The following is a 17,052-nucleotide window of genomic DNA, read 5'->3' as shown; positions in this document are numbered from 1 at the left end:
AGCTATCCAGCTGCCCCACTTTCTCCATTTTAAAGAAAGACTTGGGCTGGTCCACCTGCATTTTCCTCTTGGCCATGCTTCTGACTTACCAAACTTTTCAACACTATCTCTTGTGTGAGTACCATCCTCCTTCTACCCTTGCCTGATTGCTCCCTGCCTTTTCAGCTTCCTTTGTATATGATCTTCCTTCCATAAAATGTAAATCCTTTTTGGGCAGGATCTGTCTTTCTTTTTTGCTTGTATTTATATCTCCAACACATAGTAGAGTACCCGGTACATAATAAGAGCTTAATAAATGCATCTTGCTTTTTATCTATTTTCTTACTGTCAAATAATGAAGCTAAGCCAAAGGTGACTTAAATAGAAGTGTCTATTTGTAAATCAGGGAAGGGCAAGGGGATAAATAGTGACATTATCCATAAGGCTCAGCCTGACTGTCAAGATTTAAAGAAAAAACAAGAAAACTTCTAATGAAAATACAAAGGTTATTTTTCCAGAAAGAACCTCAAATACCTTTTAGGGAACAAAAACCATTACCTAGAATACAAAAACAAACTTAATTTCTGTACAAAATGAAAGGAGAACTCTTGCAAAAAACATAGATAAGTAGATAAGAACAGAGTAAGGAATGGAGAAAGAGATAATGTAACTGATGATTTTATAAGCCAATGCCAGTTAACATGTTAGTTCTTTAGAAAATGAAAATCATAGTTTAGTAAATATCATAGAAAATTAAAAATTAGTAAGATGGCTTTGCTCATGTTTTAAGGTCAAGCTTACAGGGTTTATATTTATCCACCCTCTCAGTCCTTTCCTTCTCTGACAGTCTGTTCTGCTTATAGTTCTATTCCTTAGTGCCAATCCCAATCAGTTACCATTCCCCTCCCCCACTGTTATCCATTCTCCCATATCTGACCCTCACATCATAGTCTTTATATATCACCCACCTGGCACTGTTTCTGGGACTTTATGCTGGACATATTACAAAAAAAAATGAACATAAATATTCTTAGAAGTGGGAATAGGGATTAGAATACACAGAAATCTACATAGCTTACTCCTCTAGGAAAAATATTTCACAGAACTACAGAAATACTGTAATGAGCTCTCACCCGCCACTACTACCACCACCACCACCACCACATACTGATTTAAGGAGAACTGCCTTTGAAGAAAGACAAAAAAAGTTTAAAAGCCAAAGGCAAATGCTAAATATGTCTTGAAATGTAGAATAACTCATATAGTGTTTTAAGGTTTACAGAATACTTTATTAACAATTCTGAGAGGAGGTAGGTAGTATTATTAGGCCTATTTTACTGATGAGAAAATTGAAAATACAAAGATTTTAAAAGAACTTGGGAAAAAAATCCACTATAATTAGAGTGCCATTTCCCCCATCAGAATGCAAAGTTAATACTAGTTTTTAAAAATTAAATAAACTTTAATAAATGAATGGGAGGAGAGGGATTAAATGGAAACATAACCTCCCATGTTTTTTAAAATGTAAAACTTTCCAGTGGCAATCAAAAACTGTTCTGTTTTTAGAGGAAAAAAAAGAAAAACTGAGGTGATGACTACAACTGTGTACATACAACCATATACATACCTAAGGTTCCCTGTTTTAGAAAATGGGTCAATACACTCATCCCTTGACAATATTCGGTGAGAAAAAAGCTTCTTTTCAGGGTCTAAAAAACCTTTTGAAAGAGAAAAAGGCCAAGTTAAATTAATTCTAAGATTCATTTTATGTAAAATTTAATGTTCCTTTGTAAAGTTACAGACCAAAAACATCATGTAAAAAAAATATATGTACTTTCAGATAAATCTGTCACTAAACAGGGTTTCTCATTTTTCAGGTTTTAACATATATCAGGAAAATAGTCACCTTGGTAACAAGCCTCATGTATCCAAGAAACATCTAAAAATTTTTTATGGCATTACCCATTTTTTACCCATGTAAGACTGAGTGAGTCCCTTAACCTATCTGAACCTCAATTCACTCACAATCAATAGGCATTTATTAAGTACCCACTAAATACTAAGTACTCTAGGTATTGTAGCTTACAAAAACAAAAATGGAACAGTTCTTGTCCTGAGAGATACTGTCTTCTATTGGAGGAGAAGACAGGAACATATGTAAGTATGCATTTAAGAATATACAAGACATATACAAAATAAGTTAATAGCAAGGGAGAGTGAATCAGAAAAAGCTTTAACACAGAAGATAGCATTTGAGCAGCATCTTAAATGGAGAGATTCTATGAGGCAGAAGCAAAGGAAGAGTGTATTCCAGAAATGGGAGTACAACAACAAAGACAAGGAATTTTGTGAATTAAATCAATGGAGGAGGATGAGGTTGCCAAGGGATAAAGTATAAAGAAAGAAGAGAGCTCAGAACTGGATTTAGTTATTTCTATCAATCAATCAATCAATCAATCAATCAATCAATAATTCCACACTAATCATAAACATATATGGGTATTAAGGGTACAAAACAAAAATAAAACAGTCCAGGTCCTCAAATGGCTTGCATTCTATAGGCAAAGACAATATATACCTATATTAACATAAACACCAAGTAATTTGGGTGAGGGACACTAGTAGTTAAGGGAATCAGGGAAAGCATCATGTAGAAAGTGTTTGAGCTTAGCTCTGTAAGAGCCAGGGATCCTGAAAAGAGGTGGTAAGGAGAAAGTATACTGCAGGCATGGAGGATAGTCTGTCCTAATGACAAGAGACAGGAGATGATATGTCAATGTGTAAAGAACAGCCAAAAAGAGTTGGACTAGAGAAATAATGTCCCTTTCAACTTATATCAAGAACCTGTGCTCCTCCTAAAGGCATTCCTAGAATGCTTCATTATAGCATGGAGATAATACTGACTTCTTAAAGGTTACATGCCAGTAGAGCACAAGCCTTGGCAGGCCTTCCCACTGTCAAAGGATGAAAAGTACAGAAGCAGCAACAGAACATGCCTATCCCTTGATGGCCAGGCTAGTTAAGCTTCCAGGTCATCTGGTTGATCACATAGAGACTAATCTTTTTAGCAATTCAAAATGACCAACTACATAATTATGACAGGGTGATAAACTGCCTCAGTAATGAAGTTACTCATGGGAATAAATGAGGGTCCTTTAGAAGTTTTATACTGCTGAGTTACAAAGATAATTAGATGGGAAGACACTGAATTTAAATGGATTCTATTCCTTTAATATAGCAAACATTTTTTTAAATTTTTATTTAATTTAGAATATTTTTCCATGGTTACAAAATTCATGTTCTTTCCCTCCCTTTCCCCCACCCACCTCCTGTAGCTGATGTGCAATTCCACTGGGTTTTACATGTGTCATTGATCAGGACCTATTTCCATATTATTGATATTATAGCAAACATTTTAAAAGATAAAAAGTATGAAAGAAAGTGATACATATTTCATTGTATTATGTAGCACTTCTATCTCTATAAAGGTTCTTTTTTCATTATACCAAAAAAAAGTAATAGATATTATAATTACTCAATTTAATAGGTAATCAAGAAAACATGAGTTGTCAACATATAACAATCTCATTCTTACAAGATGTATGTAAAAAGAACACTTTAGTATTGGTTTTTTTTTCTTTTTACTTTACAATTTTAATTAATATCATATTGGGCAGCTAGGTGGTGCACAGTGGATAGAGTCTAGAGTCTAGAGTCAGAAAGACCCATCTTCCCAAGTTCAAACCTAGCCTCATACATTTATAAGTTGTGTGACCCTGTGCAAATCACTAAACCCTATTTCCCTCAGTTCCTCAGTTATAAAATGAACTGGTGAAGTGTTAAAGGGATTTTCTTAATCTTTCCCTCTGTCTCTTTAAGAGGCAAGAGAGCAGAAGGATTTCTAGGTAGAGCAGAGCTGACAAGAGTCTGTGTGCCAGAGCTAAATGTTTGGTTTAAAAAATATTATAATAAATATTTAAATTGGAAATATACAATGCAGATGAAATGGGATTTCAAAATCAAGATTTGAAGGAGGTATAAAATAAAAGTAGCTTCTCTAACTCCAAATGATCAATTTTTTTTCAACTTGAGCTTCCCTAGAACACAAGCTACTTAAGCAATATTCTAACAGCTTTATCTTTTTCCTTTGTTATTCCTTAAAAACTCCCAGGACACATGTGAAAAAATGAAAATAATTTCTCTACTCAGCTACTATATCTTGAATGGCAGACTAAGATGACAACTTTCTACTCAGCAGTTCATTAGAGCTGACAACTCCAAACAATTTCATTTTATGACATGCTGTCAATATTTTAACAAGGAGGATTATCTTACACAACATCAAAAATAATTTATGCTTTTCCATAAGTTCACTCTTTTGTGCCTCATATCAACCCTGTAAAGTACACAGGTCAGGAATTAATCCCATTTTAAAGATGATGGAAATGAGGCTGAATGATGCTAACTTGTCCAAAATAACACTATTTATGGCAGAGCTGGGACTCAAACTCAGGTTTTCTTACTTCTACTCTAAAGTTGTTTTTTTTTTTTATCATGTTGCTGCTGATTTCATCATAATTCAAACTTTAAAGACAAAACCAAAAAAAAAAATGTTCACTGACAGAAACCATATCTTATGTCCTACTTCATTAACTATGTCACTCCTAAGAACCAAAGAGCTTTTATAAATGAATGTATAATGAACAGATTAATCTTATCTTATATCATCATATCATATCATATCATATCATATCAGTGACCAGATTTGGCATCAAAGGACCCAGGTACAAACCCTAGCTCTGTTAGTAGTACTTATGTTACCTTGGGAACATCACCTAGGTTCTTTGGGCCTCAGTTTCTTAGTTTTAAAATGAAAGGGTTAGACCAGAAGTCTTCTAAAGACACTTTTTAACTAAATCTATGATCCTATCAGAGTTTGCTCAATTTTATATATACTAACTCAACTATATTTTTATGAAATTACTTTCATCGTATGGTGCAGTAGATATAAGATTGGAGTTGTAGAGTCAGGAAGCTAGGATCAAATTCTGCCACTGATAAAATGCTTTTTGTGCTATCCTTGGTAAGTCAATTAACCTCTCTGAGCCTCAAATTCTTCATCTATGAAATATGGGTAATACTGAACCTTTTCTTTATAGTGTTGGGAAGATCAAATGAGAACACCTATAAAGTTCTTTGTAAAACTTAAAAGTACTAAATAAAAGTTATCTATCATGTTGTCATCACAGGGAAGTCTAAAAAATCTTCTATGACATTATAATTTGATTGTTCATACTAAAATGTTAAAGCATAGAAGACACTTTTACTTAAAAGTAAATAAACAAATGATACCTCTTTTTTTAAATGGCAACTCTACAGTCTAGCTCAAATCCAGCTCAGCCATAAGGTATTTATCTTGGGGATCCAATTCCACCTAAGACCTCCCAAGGTGGACCAGTCTTGACCTTAGAATTCACTTGTTCTCCTGGGACTTTATAGCCAGTAAGTAATCTATTCTGGAATGACTTTGGAATTAACAGGCTGGAAGTCAATAGTCTTGTGGGGACTTGGGGGAAGAGGGAGATAAGAGATTTCTTGATATATTCATTAGGCTCTTTATCAGCTCCTTGCCTAGGAAAAGTAAAAAGTTAACATTCCACTGACAGAAAATAGTTGCCTTTTAAAGTACAGGCTAAGTTATTTTTTGCACTCTAATTAAGAACTAGGTATTCTATTGTAGGAGCAAATGAGCCACCCAGTGGCCAAACTTTAAATAAAGACTCATGAGAATAAAGATCTAGCTATCAAGTTCTCAGAATTTCCAAAATAAAAGGTATATGGTTCTATACACTTTATAACAGTCTCAGGTTTAGAAGTGGCTCAAGTAGCTATCTAATTCATGGATTCTAGAAGTGATATTCTTAAAATGCAGGTCTAAAAAGGTCATTCTTCCTTCAGTAAATTCCAGTGCCTCTCTGTTGGTTCAATGACCTGATATAAACTTTTGTTCTCCTAAACTCCATTCCCAATTCCCTTCAAGATTCAGCTCAAATAGTACCTTATGCATTAAGTTTTTCTTAGCCTCCCTCCTTAACCTCTGCCACCCCCACTCCCACAGCTATCTCAAATCTTTTTGCATGTTTTTTTTAATCAATACCTACATGTGTACATAGTTTCCCCTGCAAGAATATGAGGTCAGGAAGAGTTTCACTGTCTTATTATCTCCAGAACCCAGCCACCTTCCAAAAGCTACTCTCCCAATAGAATCACAGGGGGGATTGTGAAAGGGAATTTTTATTCCCTTTAACTATTTTAAGTTAATCAACCAAGAACTTAAAGTATCCCCGCTTAACACTTAGTAAGTTACTAACAAAGAAAGTTCACAAGCACTGCCTCTTCCCTCCCCAAACCCAGACAGTGCTAGGCAAATTGGGAGGCTGTGATTGGTTCCTGTGAAGTGGGAGAGAGACAGGAAGTGACGTGGAGAGACTGCTTATAAAAAAGCCAGTCCAAGGTCTCCTGGGAGGCATTTTAGGAGGAATTCATCTAAAGAGAAGGCTTTTTCTGTGATTTATTCTTCGAGGCACTTTATGAAGATATAATTGGCATTGGTGAATTGGGCTGAAAAAGCATTCTACACTTCATAGATTTGGCATTGTGACCTGAGCAGAAGGAAGAGGCTTATAGTGATGAGACCCTTGTTGAAGAGGCTACCAGAATTTCAAGTGGAGTTCAGAACTTTGTCAGGGAGTTAGGTGAATTCGGATAGGAGCTCTAGGGTGGTAGACTAGGAAATATTTTCTACTTCCCTTATACATTTCCCTCCTTTTACTATATTTCTATTAAATTAAATTATTATGAGCTACTAACAGCCTATAGACTCATAGTTTAACTTTAACTTCTATAAATGGCAATCACAACAATTCTTTTTTTTTAACTATTATTATTTTTGTCAAATCAAATCTTCTTTTAAAAGTATTGTGTAAATGGAATTAGCTCTAGCCCATTCATAGTCAAAACTCTACTTAACCTAGGCATAGAAATGATGTCATCCTCACCTCCCTTAGTGGGAGGGGAGATGAGTTACCCACACGTGACAATAAGTAACAAATCAAGAACAAGGGACTGCCCTTTAGGTAGTCCAAATCAGTGTAGAGACTGCCATTTGTCCACTTGAATTAGAGGTGGACCCACGGGAAGTGATGAAAGACACTTTCCCTTTAAGTATGTTGGTTACTTCCTGTTGAGGGAGTTCCCGCTTTGAACTTGGTGCTGAAGGATCTCTGAGGAGACCTCAGGCAGCTTCCACTCTGTATTGTCACGTGGGTAAGTTAGGCTGACTTCCTTGGCCTACCTAGGCTGCTTCCAAACTCTGCCTTAAGTAGGCACTAGCCTATCTGGTTGCTAGGCCTTGTGGCTTGTAGCTTCATTTATTTAGCCTTTTAACCTTCTCTCTCTGTCCAGGCCTCTGTAGGCCTGGACTAGCCTCTCCCTCTCTCTATTTCCCTACCTTTTACTTTCCTAATTGTAAATAAACTACGTTAAACCGGATCCTGACTTGGGTCTAATTTAATTACAGAACCAATCTGAATTGTTGATTCCTGGCGGCCACACTTTAAAAATATATCTATAAAATACCTAAAATCTCCCTCTTACAGCATTTATTTATTTGTTTGTTTGTTTTAGAGTATTTTCCCATTGAAAATTTGAATATCTAAACAAATATTCTTAATTTTATACAGACTTGTAGCTTTAAAAATTTTAGTCACTGGGCAACTCACTTGCTCTTATAAGTTCTTGACTGCAAAAACTAATCTCTTCTTTAAAGGCAAATATTTTCTATCAATGGAATGTTCGTGACTTCTTCTAAGAGATGAATGTGTCAAGTAGTCTCCCTGATACCCCAACCCCAGGAAAGCTACTGAATTTTAGCCTGTTGATTTTGAAGTCATGCTAGATTTGAATACTCATAACTGGACAGCCCCAGAAGCCAGGTGATTTCTAGGGTCTAGGCTGGAAATGAATCTCAAAATCTCATGGTTAAGCTAAATTTCAGCCTACAAAGGCTTTAAGAAAAGACAAAAATGTGGACTAAAATAAACAATCATAAAGAGGCTTGAAATTATCTAAAAGTAAAGATATTTCCATTTTTTATGCAAATAACTTTTAAATTGAGTCTTTCTTAAAAACTAAAAGATAGCCCACAAAAGTTAAAGTTTAAATCATTCAGCAGGAAAAACTATTACCAAATTCTAAATCCAAGCTCTATTTAGAGTTCTATAATGAACAATAATTTTAATCTTTTGCCTTGATCAGAAAAGAATAGTATTGTAGGCTAGACAAGGAAAAGCGTACATTAAGAGCGGTGGATAGTCCCTTTCTTGAGACTTTAAAAATAAGATATATTTAATAATCTTTCTGGAATAGATAAATGTTCTTTAACTTTGACCTCAATCCATACAATGAACTAAAATAAAAATTATTTTCTTATAAATCACTTCTATGATCAACACTGCCATCAAGTGTCCAGCATTGCTACTGCTAAAGTAACATTTATTTTACAGGTCCCATAGAGTTACACTTGCCTAATCAATCACAAGAGACTATAAAATATTTAGTATTCACACTGATGAACCCAGTAGAGCCTGCTAGGTATCAACTAAAACAGGCTTATTTTACAGAGAAAGTAATATTGAAGTGCTTGATAGAGGGGGAAAATACTCTGCCAAAATGTCCCTCAGTGTAGTTCTAAAAGTATTTCCAATTAAAGAAAATGGGCAAACGTATTTGTACATTCAAAGTTTCTATCCTGCCAAGACTATTATAAACAAACTAGAAATTATGACCTGAAAGTCCAAAATGACCAGGAATTTAGTTATTTAGGACAAAATACAGTGAGTGGTAACTGTGTTAACCAACAAAATAGCTATTTCATCTGGAGACTGATCCTTATCTTACATAGGTTGTCCCAAAAGTCTTCATGTAGTCTTCACCTTTAAGTTTAATACTATATATACAAAGACTTTTGGAACACCTTGGATATAACTGGAAATGGAGTGCTGTAACTAAAAATAACATATAATATAAGAGAGTAAGGGATCTGTAGCCTCCTTAGCCCCTCTGGTTATTTATCACCAGGATTAGAAGAACATAGCTCAAGAAAGGTAAAAAATGCCTTAATTTTGATCAACTGGCTTGATCCTTATGGCATTCAGAGAATTTTTTCAGCAGTATTTGAAAAATAATAATAAATCAAGAGATACCCTGATGTAAAGAAAAATGTCAAAGACCAAGTTCAAATCTCAGCTCTGATCCTTTGACATTGGGTGAGTCTTTCCTCCCTAGGCCTCAGTTTCCTAATATTTTAATGAGATGGCTGCACTAAACATTTAAGTCCCTCCTAGACTTAATTCCTAGGGTCCACATCCTAGTTATAAAAATAATCATCCAATTACATCAAATTAAGCAAAATATATTACGGTTTCTTAATCATACTGCTTACCTGCGATGGTGTGTGCATAAAGCCGGCTACCAAAGGTGAAAACATGCAGTTCATATAGTTTGGCAATCTTTTCTAGAAATTCCTTGCAATGAGGACGTAAACGAGTATGCAGCATAGGTTCACCTCTCCCTAACTGAAAATGAAATATACCCTAGGAAGAAATAAGAAAAACTGATGAAAGAACAAATCACTTTAAGGAATGAGAGTAATAACTTCTTATCATTAAATTTTCTTGTCAGTTATTGTTAAGGATGATACCTTGTAGCTTGAGTTGGATCCTATTTGTTCTTTTTTTTGCTGTTGTTGCTGTTTTTTAAAACCTTACCTTTCATCTTAGAATTAATATTGTATATTGGTTCCAAGGCAGAAGAATGGTAAGAGCAAGGTAATGGTTAAGTGACTTGCCCACAGCCAGGACACACAGCTAGGAAGTGTCTGAGGTCACATTTGAACCCAGGACTTCTCATCTCTAGGGCTGGTTCTCAATCTACTGAGGCACCCAGCTGCCCCTGATTCTATTGTTCTTAAGTTGTGCTTATTGTTCTTAAGTGAATATAATGTTAGAATTTCTAAATTATTGATTACAGTGTCCATTATTATTTACTAGTTGCCCATGATATAGTAAAAAGTCTTTATAGGGGCAGCTAGGTGGTCAATGCATAGAGAAGCAGGCCTAGAAACAGGAGATTCTGAGTTCAAATCTGGTCTTAGATATTTTCTAGCTATGTGACCCTGGGCAAGTCGCTTAACCTCCATTTTCTAGTCCTCATCACTATTCAGTCTTTGAACCTATACTGTTATCAATTGCAAGACAGAAGGGAAAGGTTTTTCTTTTTTAAGAGTCTTTTAAAATAACCATTGCAAATAGTAAACAGGCATCATACCAAAATATCTGTCAAGTGTGCATCTCATAAATAATCTGTTCTACTTTTGAGCTCTCCCCTTTTTCTTCAGATATACGAGTTTCCTGAAAAGTTTTATATAAATGTAGTAGCTTTTTTCATATGGTAGTTATTTCAAAATGGAAGACTTGGTTCATCCAATATTTGAATAAAAAGCAAAAAATGTAACTACTAAGTTACTGAAAAACAAAATAACTGGCAGTTGTACTAGCTGCACATAAATATAAAGTTCTTTTTTCCTTTTGGATGAAAAGTTCCAAGAACACAACTATGTCCAGTAAACTCTACTGAGAAAGTTTAACTTACTGAAGTTTGATTTGTAAATTATTTTTTAAAGAAATACAGCTTTAACTTTTTTAAAAATGTAAAGCATCTGGAAAAAGATCTTACTAGGCCAGCTTTAATAGGTTTTTAAACTTTATCTGTGACTAGCATTATCATTATTGCTTTTGTGTAAATTATTACTATATTAATAATTTTCCAAAGTTAAGGAGAATTCTGCTTACATATTAATTCTGCTTACAACATTAATTTGTTCATTATATCTGAAACTGGGCAAAATTCAGCCCAGACCAACTTAAGTGATTACAGACTAGGTCTATGAAGTCTATATAGACTTAACAGAGTGATATCAAGAAACCTTTCCTATATCTAGAATTTTTTACCCCCTAAAAAACTTTTTAAAACCCTTAAAAATGTAATCATGCTAATTTTTGACACATATATAGTATATGTATAAAACTACTGCTACCTAATGATGGCAAATAGTTTCATTGTTGATCATTTAATTAGAGACATCATTTTTTTCCTGGGAAACGCTATTCAGAATTATGGTCAATATTAACTTCATGAATATTCTTGTACTTCCTTATTCTTAAATTTGTCTCAAATTAAAACACAGGTCTTTAAATGTTACAACCATCTTCAATGCTTTAATTAAAAAAAAAAAAAGAAAAACTTCCATGACATAGCAAACATAACTGATTATTTCTGCAGAATGAATTAAGCAACTACAAATTAAGAACATGCTTCTTTCCCTCAAACACACATTTTCACACATCCCTCCCCAGGTTAAAGTCACTTAAAAATGTCAATGATAAAGGATAAACTTCAAATTCATAATAACAATCTCAGCACTGGCCATAGATACCACTTTATAGCTTTCCTACAATGTTCCCCAAAAGTGTTAATTCATTTGAAGACTTCTAGTGAGGGAGGACCCACTACCAACAGCATTATATAATTCCACTCAGAAAACCATTACTAGGAAACTCTTCTCTAACCCAAGACAAAATCTACTTCTACTATTTCTAGCCACTGCTCCCATTAGTGGCCATTAGGCTTGACCTTTAATCTCTGGCACTAAACTACCTACCTTTCCAGGACTCACTTTACTCCTTTGCTAAAGCAGATTCAGCAAGATAAGTATATTTATGGTCCTTTAAACTAGTTACTGGACATCTCTACCTTCTTCATACCTTTCTCATGACTAGAATGAATTTCTTAAACTCAGTGGTGTCAAACTCAAATAGAAATGGGGGCTATCAGTGTGTACAGAAGTACCCCTGCAAGTGACTAATTGACTTAGTACTAAAATGTAATACTATCTGTGTTTTAGTATATTTTTACTTATTTTGTTAAATATTTACCAATTGCATTTTAATCTGGTTTAAGCTGCATTTGGAAATATTGTGGTCACATTTGGCATTAGGTGTTTGACATCTCTGCTCTAACCTATCTTAATCTTACTCTCCTTTAAGGCCCAGATCAAATATTACATCTATCAATCTCTCCTTGAATAAGATAGCTCACAATGACTTCTTTTTCCTCTAAATCTTTGTTTCATTTATTGTTATTATGCTATGTTATTCTTAAATGAATCTTATCTTTTCTTAAACTAGACTATAAGCTCCTTAAGATACTAAATTTATACCTAGAATACATTTTACATGGTAGAAATGAAAAAAAAAAGTGTTAATTGATAAACTTTAATGCAAGAGGAACTGTCTTATCTTTAGTACCAACAGTCAAGTTATTGAATTAAAAATGCAGTGTTAATTCAATATAAGTCTATCCCATGAAAGTGTATGGGTTCTGTACATATCCACAGTAACCCGACCAGACATGATTCTTGCCTTTAAAGTATTTATACCATTTAAAGGATCTAATTAGTTTTGCAAATGGGATAAAGGAAAAAATGGAAACACAGAATGATAAAATATAAAACTCACATTCTCACCAAGAAATAGCAAAGATTTCAATAAAACAAATTACAATTACTGAATTATTTGTTACATGTATCACATAATTTACTTTGTTTGACATTTGTTGACAGTGTTGCTCCGTTGTATGAATTAATGTTTGGTCCAAATCGACCATGAGAACTAGCTTTCTGTTTCGGTGTAGCCGCTGCTGGTCTTCTCTCCCTAACTGCTCAGCTTGCTAAAACACAAACAGAACAATAACAAAATAAGTCACAAACTAAGAGGTTTCAGATTAAGTAGAGAATCAACACTTAACATAACAGCAGAAAGCTGACTGATACTTTAAAAAAAGAGAATACGTTAAAAAAAAAAATTCCACAACTGCCTTCCTATTAAAACTAACTTGGAGCAAGTGCATATACTTTAAGACAACCCTTCTAATAAAAAATGCATTTACTAATACTTTTAAATATGGTTGAGTACAAAATATATATAGACCTTAATATTTATTTCTTGCACAAAAACAATTGCTATAAAGGAGTTGCCCTCCTATTAAGGAAAATGGTAGACAATGCTGGAAGATGGCTACAAGACAGAATTAAATATAGTTACATAAAGTGGTTAAGCAAGAATGCTCCATTTCAGAATTAGTAAAATTCTTCTGAGACAATCCCAAAATGGCACTGTGTAACTTTCCATAAATCAGAAACATTAACTAAAAGAAATCACCATTCTTTGACATTTAAATATCTAAAGCAGGTTCTATTTGTGAATTATAGTTGAACCAATAGTGGATCTTAAATTAAACAAAATAAGAAGGGAGAGGAAATAGTTATTTTGACACGAAAACAAACTCAAATGTGGAAATAATATTATGTACTGTTTCCCACTCAATACAGAGCAGAATTTTTTTTTAAATCCCTACAATAATTAACTTGATATAACCATTTATTATTATGTCAGTATAATTCTGTCATTCAAGTACAGAGTGCTCTTGGGGAAAAAAAAAGATGGGAAAGCAGAATTTACTCCTCCAGCCAGCTTTGTATGATTAAATTGGTTGGAAAAAATAAAAGATTTACAGTTAACATTATGTGCAAAAACTTTAAATAAAAGAAAGGTGATTTTATATAAGCCCCTTCCCCACCTCTAGGCCCAACTAAGCCAGCTTACATGCAACACATTCACTCCCCTTTTTTTCCTTAAAAAAAAAAAATCCTCCAAAATCTTCCATCTTGCCCCAAGTGACTAACTTACCTCAGAGCTAACCATCAGTTCTGGCACACTGTGCACCATGGAGACAGTTGCTGTGGATAATGGCACTTGCTGTTTTCCATTCTTACTCTGTAACCTTTGTTTATAAATAAAAGGAAAAAAAATCCAGTTTCAATAAAGCACACTACTGAGCTACATGCAAAAAAGCTGCAAATTACACATGATAAAAAAGTTACCATCATGTTTTAGAATTTACTTTTGCGTATCATATTTTAAGAATTATTTTAAATACATAACTACTAAAGTGGACTAAAGGTCAGAAAATAAAAGTTTAACAAATAACCAGTCAACTAAATGAAAACTAAGTTATAGGGACAGCTAGGTGGCTCACAGTGGAGAAAGAACCAGGACTATAGACAGGCTGACCTCAGATACATCCTAGCTACACGACTTGGGTGCAAGTCACTTAATCCCCATTACCTAACCCGCAACCCCTCTTCTGTCTTGGAAACAATATGTAGTATTGATTCTAAGATGGAAGGTAAGGATTTTTGAAAAAGAAAGAAAAAAAGAAAACTAAGTTATAATAATTAAACCTTAAAATATAAAATCAACTCTTAAATGAGAACTCAACTAGAGTAGTTACAAAAAAAGAATTCAACCATATTAACCATTTTGGTTTTATTTATAAAGTAGAATGAGCAATTTGATTTTAATAATTATTCCTCTTATCTCAAGTTACTTAAAAGCATATTATAATTCAGGGCAGCTAGGTAGCACAGTAGATAAAATGCCTGGCCTGGTGTCAAGAAGACTCAACTTCTTGAGTTCAAATCAGGCCTCAGACACTTACTAGCTATGTGACCCTGGGCAAGTCACTTAACCCTGTTTGCCTCAGTTCCTCATCTGTAAAATAAGCTGGAGAAGGAAAATGGCAAACCACTCCAGTATCTTTGCCAAGAAAACCCCAAATGGGGTTGTGAAGAGTCGGACACTACTGAAACGAATAAACAACAACAACAAATATTATAAACAAGAATCCATTATTGTCTAGTTAGTAATTACGTAAATCTACTGCATCCTGTATGTTTCCTAATAAAACATAAGGGTAGGTATAATTTTATGTGGTGAGAAAACACATCTTTAAAATTCTTATACTTTTTAAAAAGTTATCTAAAATTTTCATTTCACTAGAAAACGAGTAGGCCAGGATTAAGTCCATTTATCAGAAAGAAATTTCATTGTGACAGAATTCAAAGGAACAAACCTAACATTTTATTAGAAACAAAGTATTTGTTTATTCTCAGGTTTTTTTTTTATGATCAAGGGATCATAATGGTCTGAAAATAAACTGCTTTGCTTACCTCATTTTCATATTAGCAGTATTAAAAGGAATTCAAAGTGTTTTATCACAGCTCTAAATCTATGAACCTATAATCAATGCATATCATTACATACATATTTCCATCTAAATTTTCATCAGAAGTTGTTGAACTTCTCCTTTGGTACTCCTACAAATTCTAACACATCTCAGCACTAGTCTATAAGCATGTAAGGTCAGGGGAAAACTAGATTGCCCAGAACACAGAAATCAACACTGAGGAAAAGCTACAGGTGGTGATTTTCCTAGATATTCTCTACATTCATTCCCTTCAAATAATGCCTTGATCATAAGATGCAATGAATGCTCTATGTTTTGGTGTTCTCTTCTCCCTTTTATAGGTACCAATCATATCTAAACAAGCGTTATTCCTTCTACAATGTTACAAATTCTCTAGGAAAATTTTAGTGTTGGGAAATGGGGAAAGAGGTTAACATTTTTCCAACCTCAATCCAAAAATTTTTTGTTTCCACTTCAAGAAATGATTACATCGCATAATATCTAGTCCAGTGCTCTAAGCAAAATAGATGTAAGAAAAATAAACTACCCTCTCTTTACTCCCTAAATTCTGGGTGAAATGTATATCCCTTATGAGGGTGAGGGATTAGGAATTTTCTAAACACAGGTATAAGATCAAAAATCTTTTTCTAACTTACTAGGAAAACCGGTTGGGAGTAGTATTAATCATATACATTTAAATATGCATTAAATTCTTATTTATGTTTAATTTATTTTGTAGTTATTTTTTTTTTTAATTTTGATTCGGTCCTGACTCTAAGACAGATAGACAAATAAGTGCCAATACAACATATGCTGTATCCCTCTCAGGCTTTTGGCAGGCACAGTTCAAAGCTTTTTATATCTATCTATCATCATGTTCACTTTCAGAGAAACTTTAAGGTCATATAACAGTTTGCTTTCTTAATTAGATTAATGGGCCTTCAAACAAACAATAAAAAATGTGAAAGGCATTTTTAATATAATTAAACAGAAAAAATTCTTACATTTATAGTCAGCATTAGATAAATCTTAATGCTACATAGACCAAAAGTAAGGTTCATTTATTTTTGTTACTACACTTATGAGAGTACTCAAGTATATTCTCTTCATATCCACTTAACCAGCTTATTTTCTTTTTTCTCTTAATCTTTCTCTGAATTCTTCATATTTATTATTTCTAGATGACATACTAATATTCTATTAAAGCCACACATCACAAATTGTTCAGTCATTTTCTAGTCAATGGGAACCAACTTCCTGTTCACTATTTCTATCACAAAATATGCTTCTAAAAGTATTTTGTTAAATACATATACAACAGAAATTTTATCTATAACTTGTTAGTCTGTCTTTGGTCTCATTAGGATATTGCCAAGTAGTATAATCAGTAGGACCAAATGAGATGTACATTTTACAAACTTCAAAAAACTTCCTGATATCCTAATAGTTAAGCTTCTATCCCTCCAAAATATTCCTTGTATTTATATTTTATATCTATTATAATATCCTTCCAAGTATACAAGTTGCTTCCCTATCCCTTACTATTTGGTAATGAGCTTATTTTCAAACAAATTTTATTTATATCTACAATTATACTTACTGTGTTAAGTCTTGACCACATTCAGCACATAAACCTTTCATAACTACTGGGTGGCTACATCCTTCTAATCTCACCAGAACACCTCTGCAAAACAAAGTGACATGAAACATTATAATATTATAAGTAATTCAAACAGAATATGCTAAAGCACACTGGACTAGAGCTAAAGAAACCTAGATTTACCTAGCTTCATGACTTGGGAGCTGGTTGACAATGATTAAGTCATTAAACTCAGTTTCCCTATCTATGAAATTGAGCTAATATTTATG

At 33.7% G+C, this 17,052-nt stretch overlaps 1 protein-coding gene across 1 annotated transcript in view; it reads right to left on the bottom strand.

Annotated features, from left to right (window-relative positions):
* CTDP1 (CTD phosphatase subunit 1) overlaps positions 1 to 16,839 on the bottom strand; it is a 123,218-nt gene extending 106,379 nt beyond the window's left edge. The window contains exons 1-5 of the mRNA XM_044667250.1: positions 16,784 to 16,839; positions 13,845 to 13,938; positions 12,697 to 12,825; positions 9,482 to 9,632; positions 1,607 to 1,697 (exon numbers count right to left, since the gene is read on the bottom strand). Of these exons, the coding sequence (XP_044523185.1) occupies positions 1,607 to 1,697; positions 9,482 to 9,632; positions 12,697 to 12,825; positions 13,845 to 13,938; positions 16,784 to 16,824 (506 nt within the window). The 5' untranslated portion in view covers positions 16,825 to 16,839. The remainder of the gene's footprint in view (positions 1 to 1,606; positions 1,698 to 9,481; positions 9,633 to 12,696; positions 12,826 to 13,844; positions 13,939 to 16,783) is intronic.
* Between the last annotated feature and the right edge of the window lie 213 nt (positions 16,840 to 17,052).

This window comes from Gracilinanus agilis, chromosome 1 (assembly GCF_016433145.1).
Source record: "Gracilinanus agilis isolate LMUSP501 chromosome 1, AgileGrace, whole genome shotgun sequence".
Classification (NCBI taxonomy): domain Eukaryota; kingdom Metazoa; phylum Chordata; class Mammalia; order Didelphimorphia; family Didelphidae; genus Gracilinanus; species Gracilinanus agilis.
Note: the sequence above shows the minus strand (reverse complement) of the source record. Positions and strands in the feature narration are given on the sequence as shown.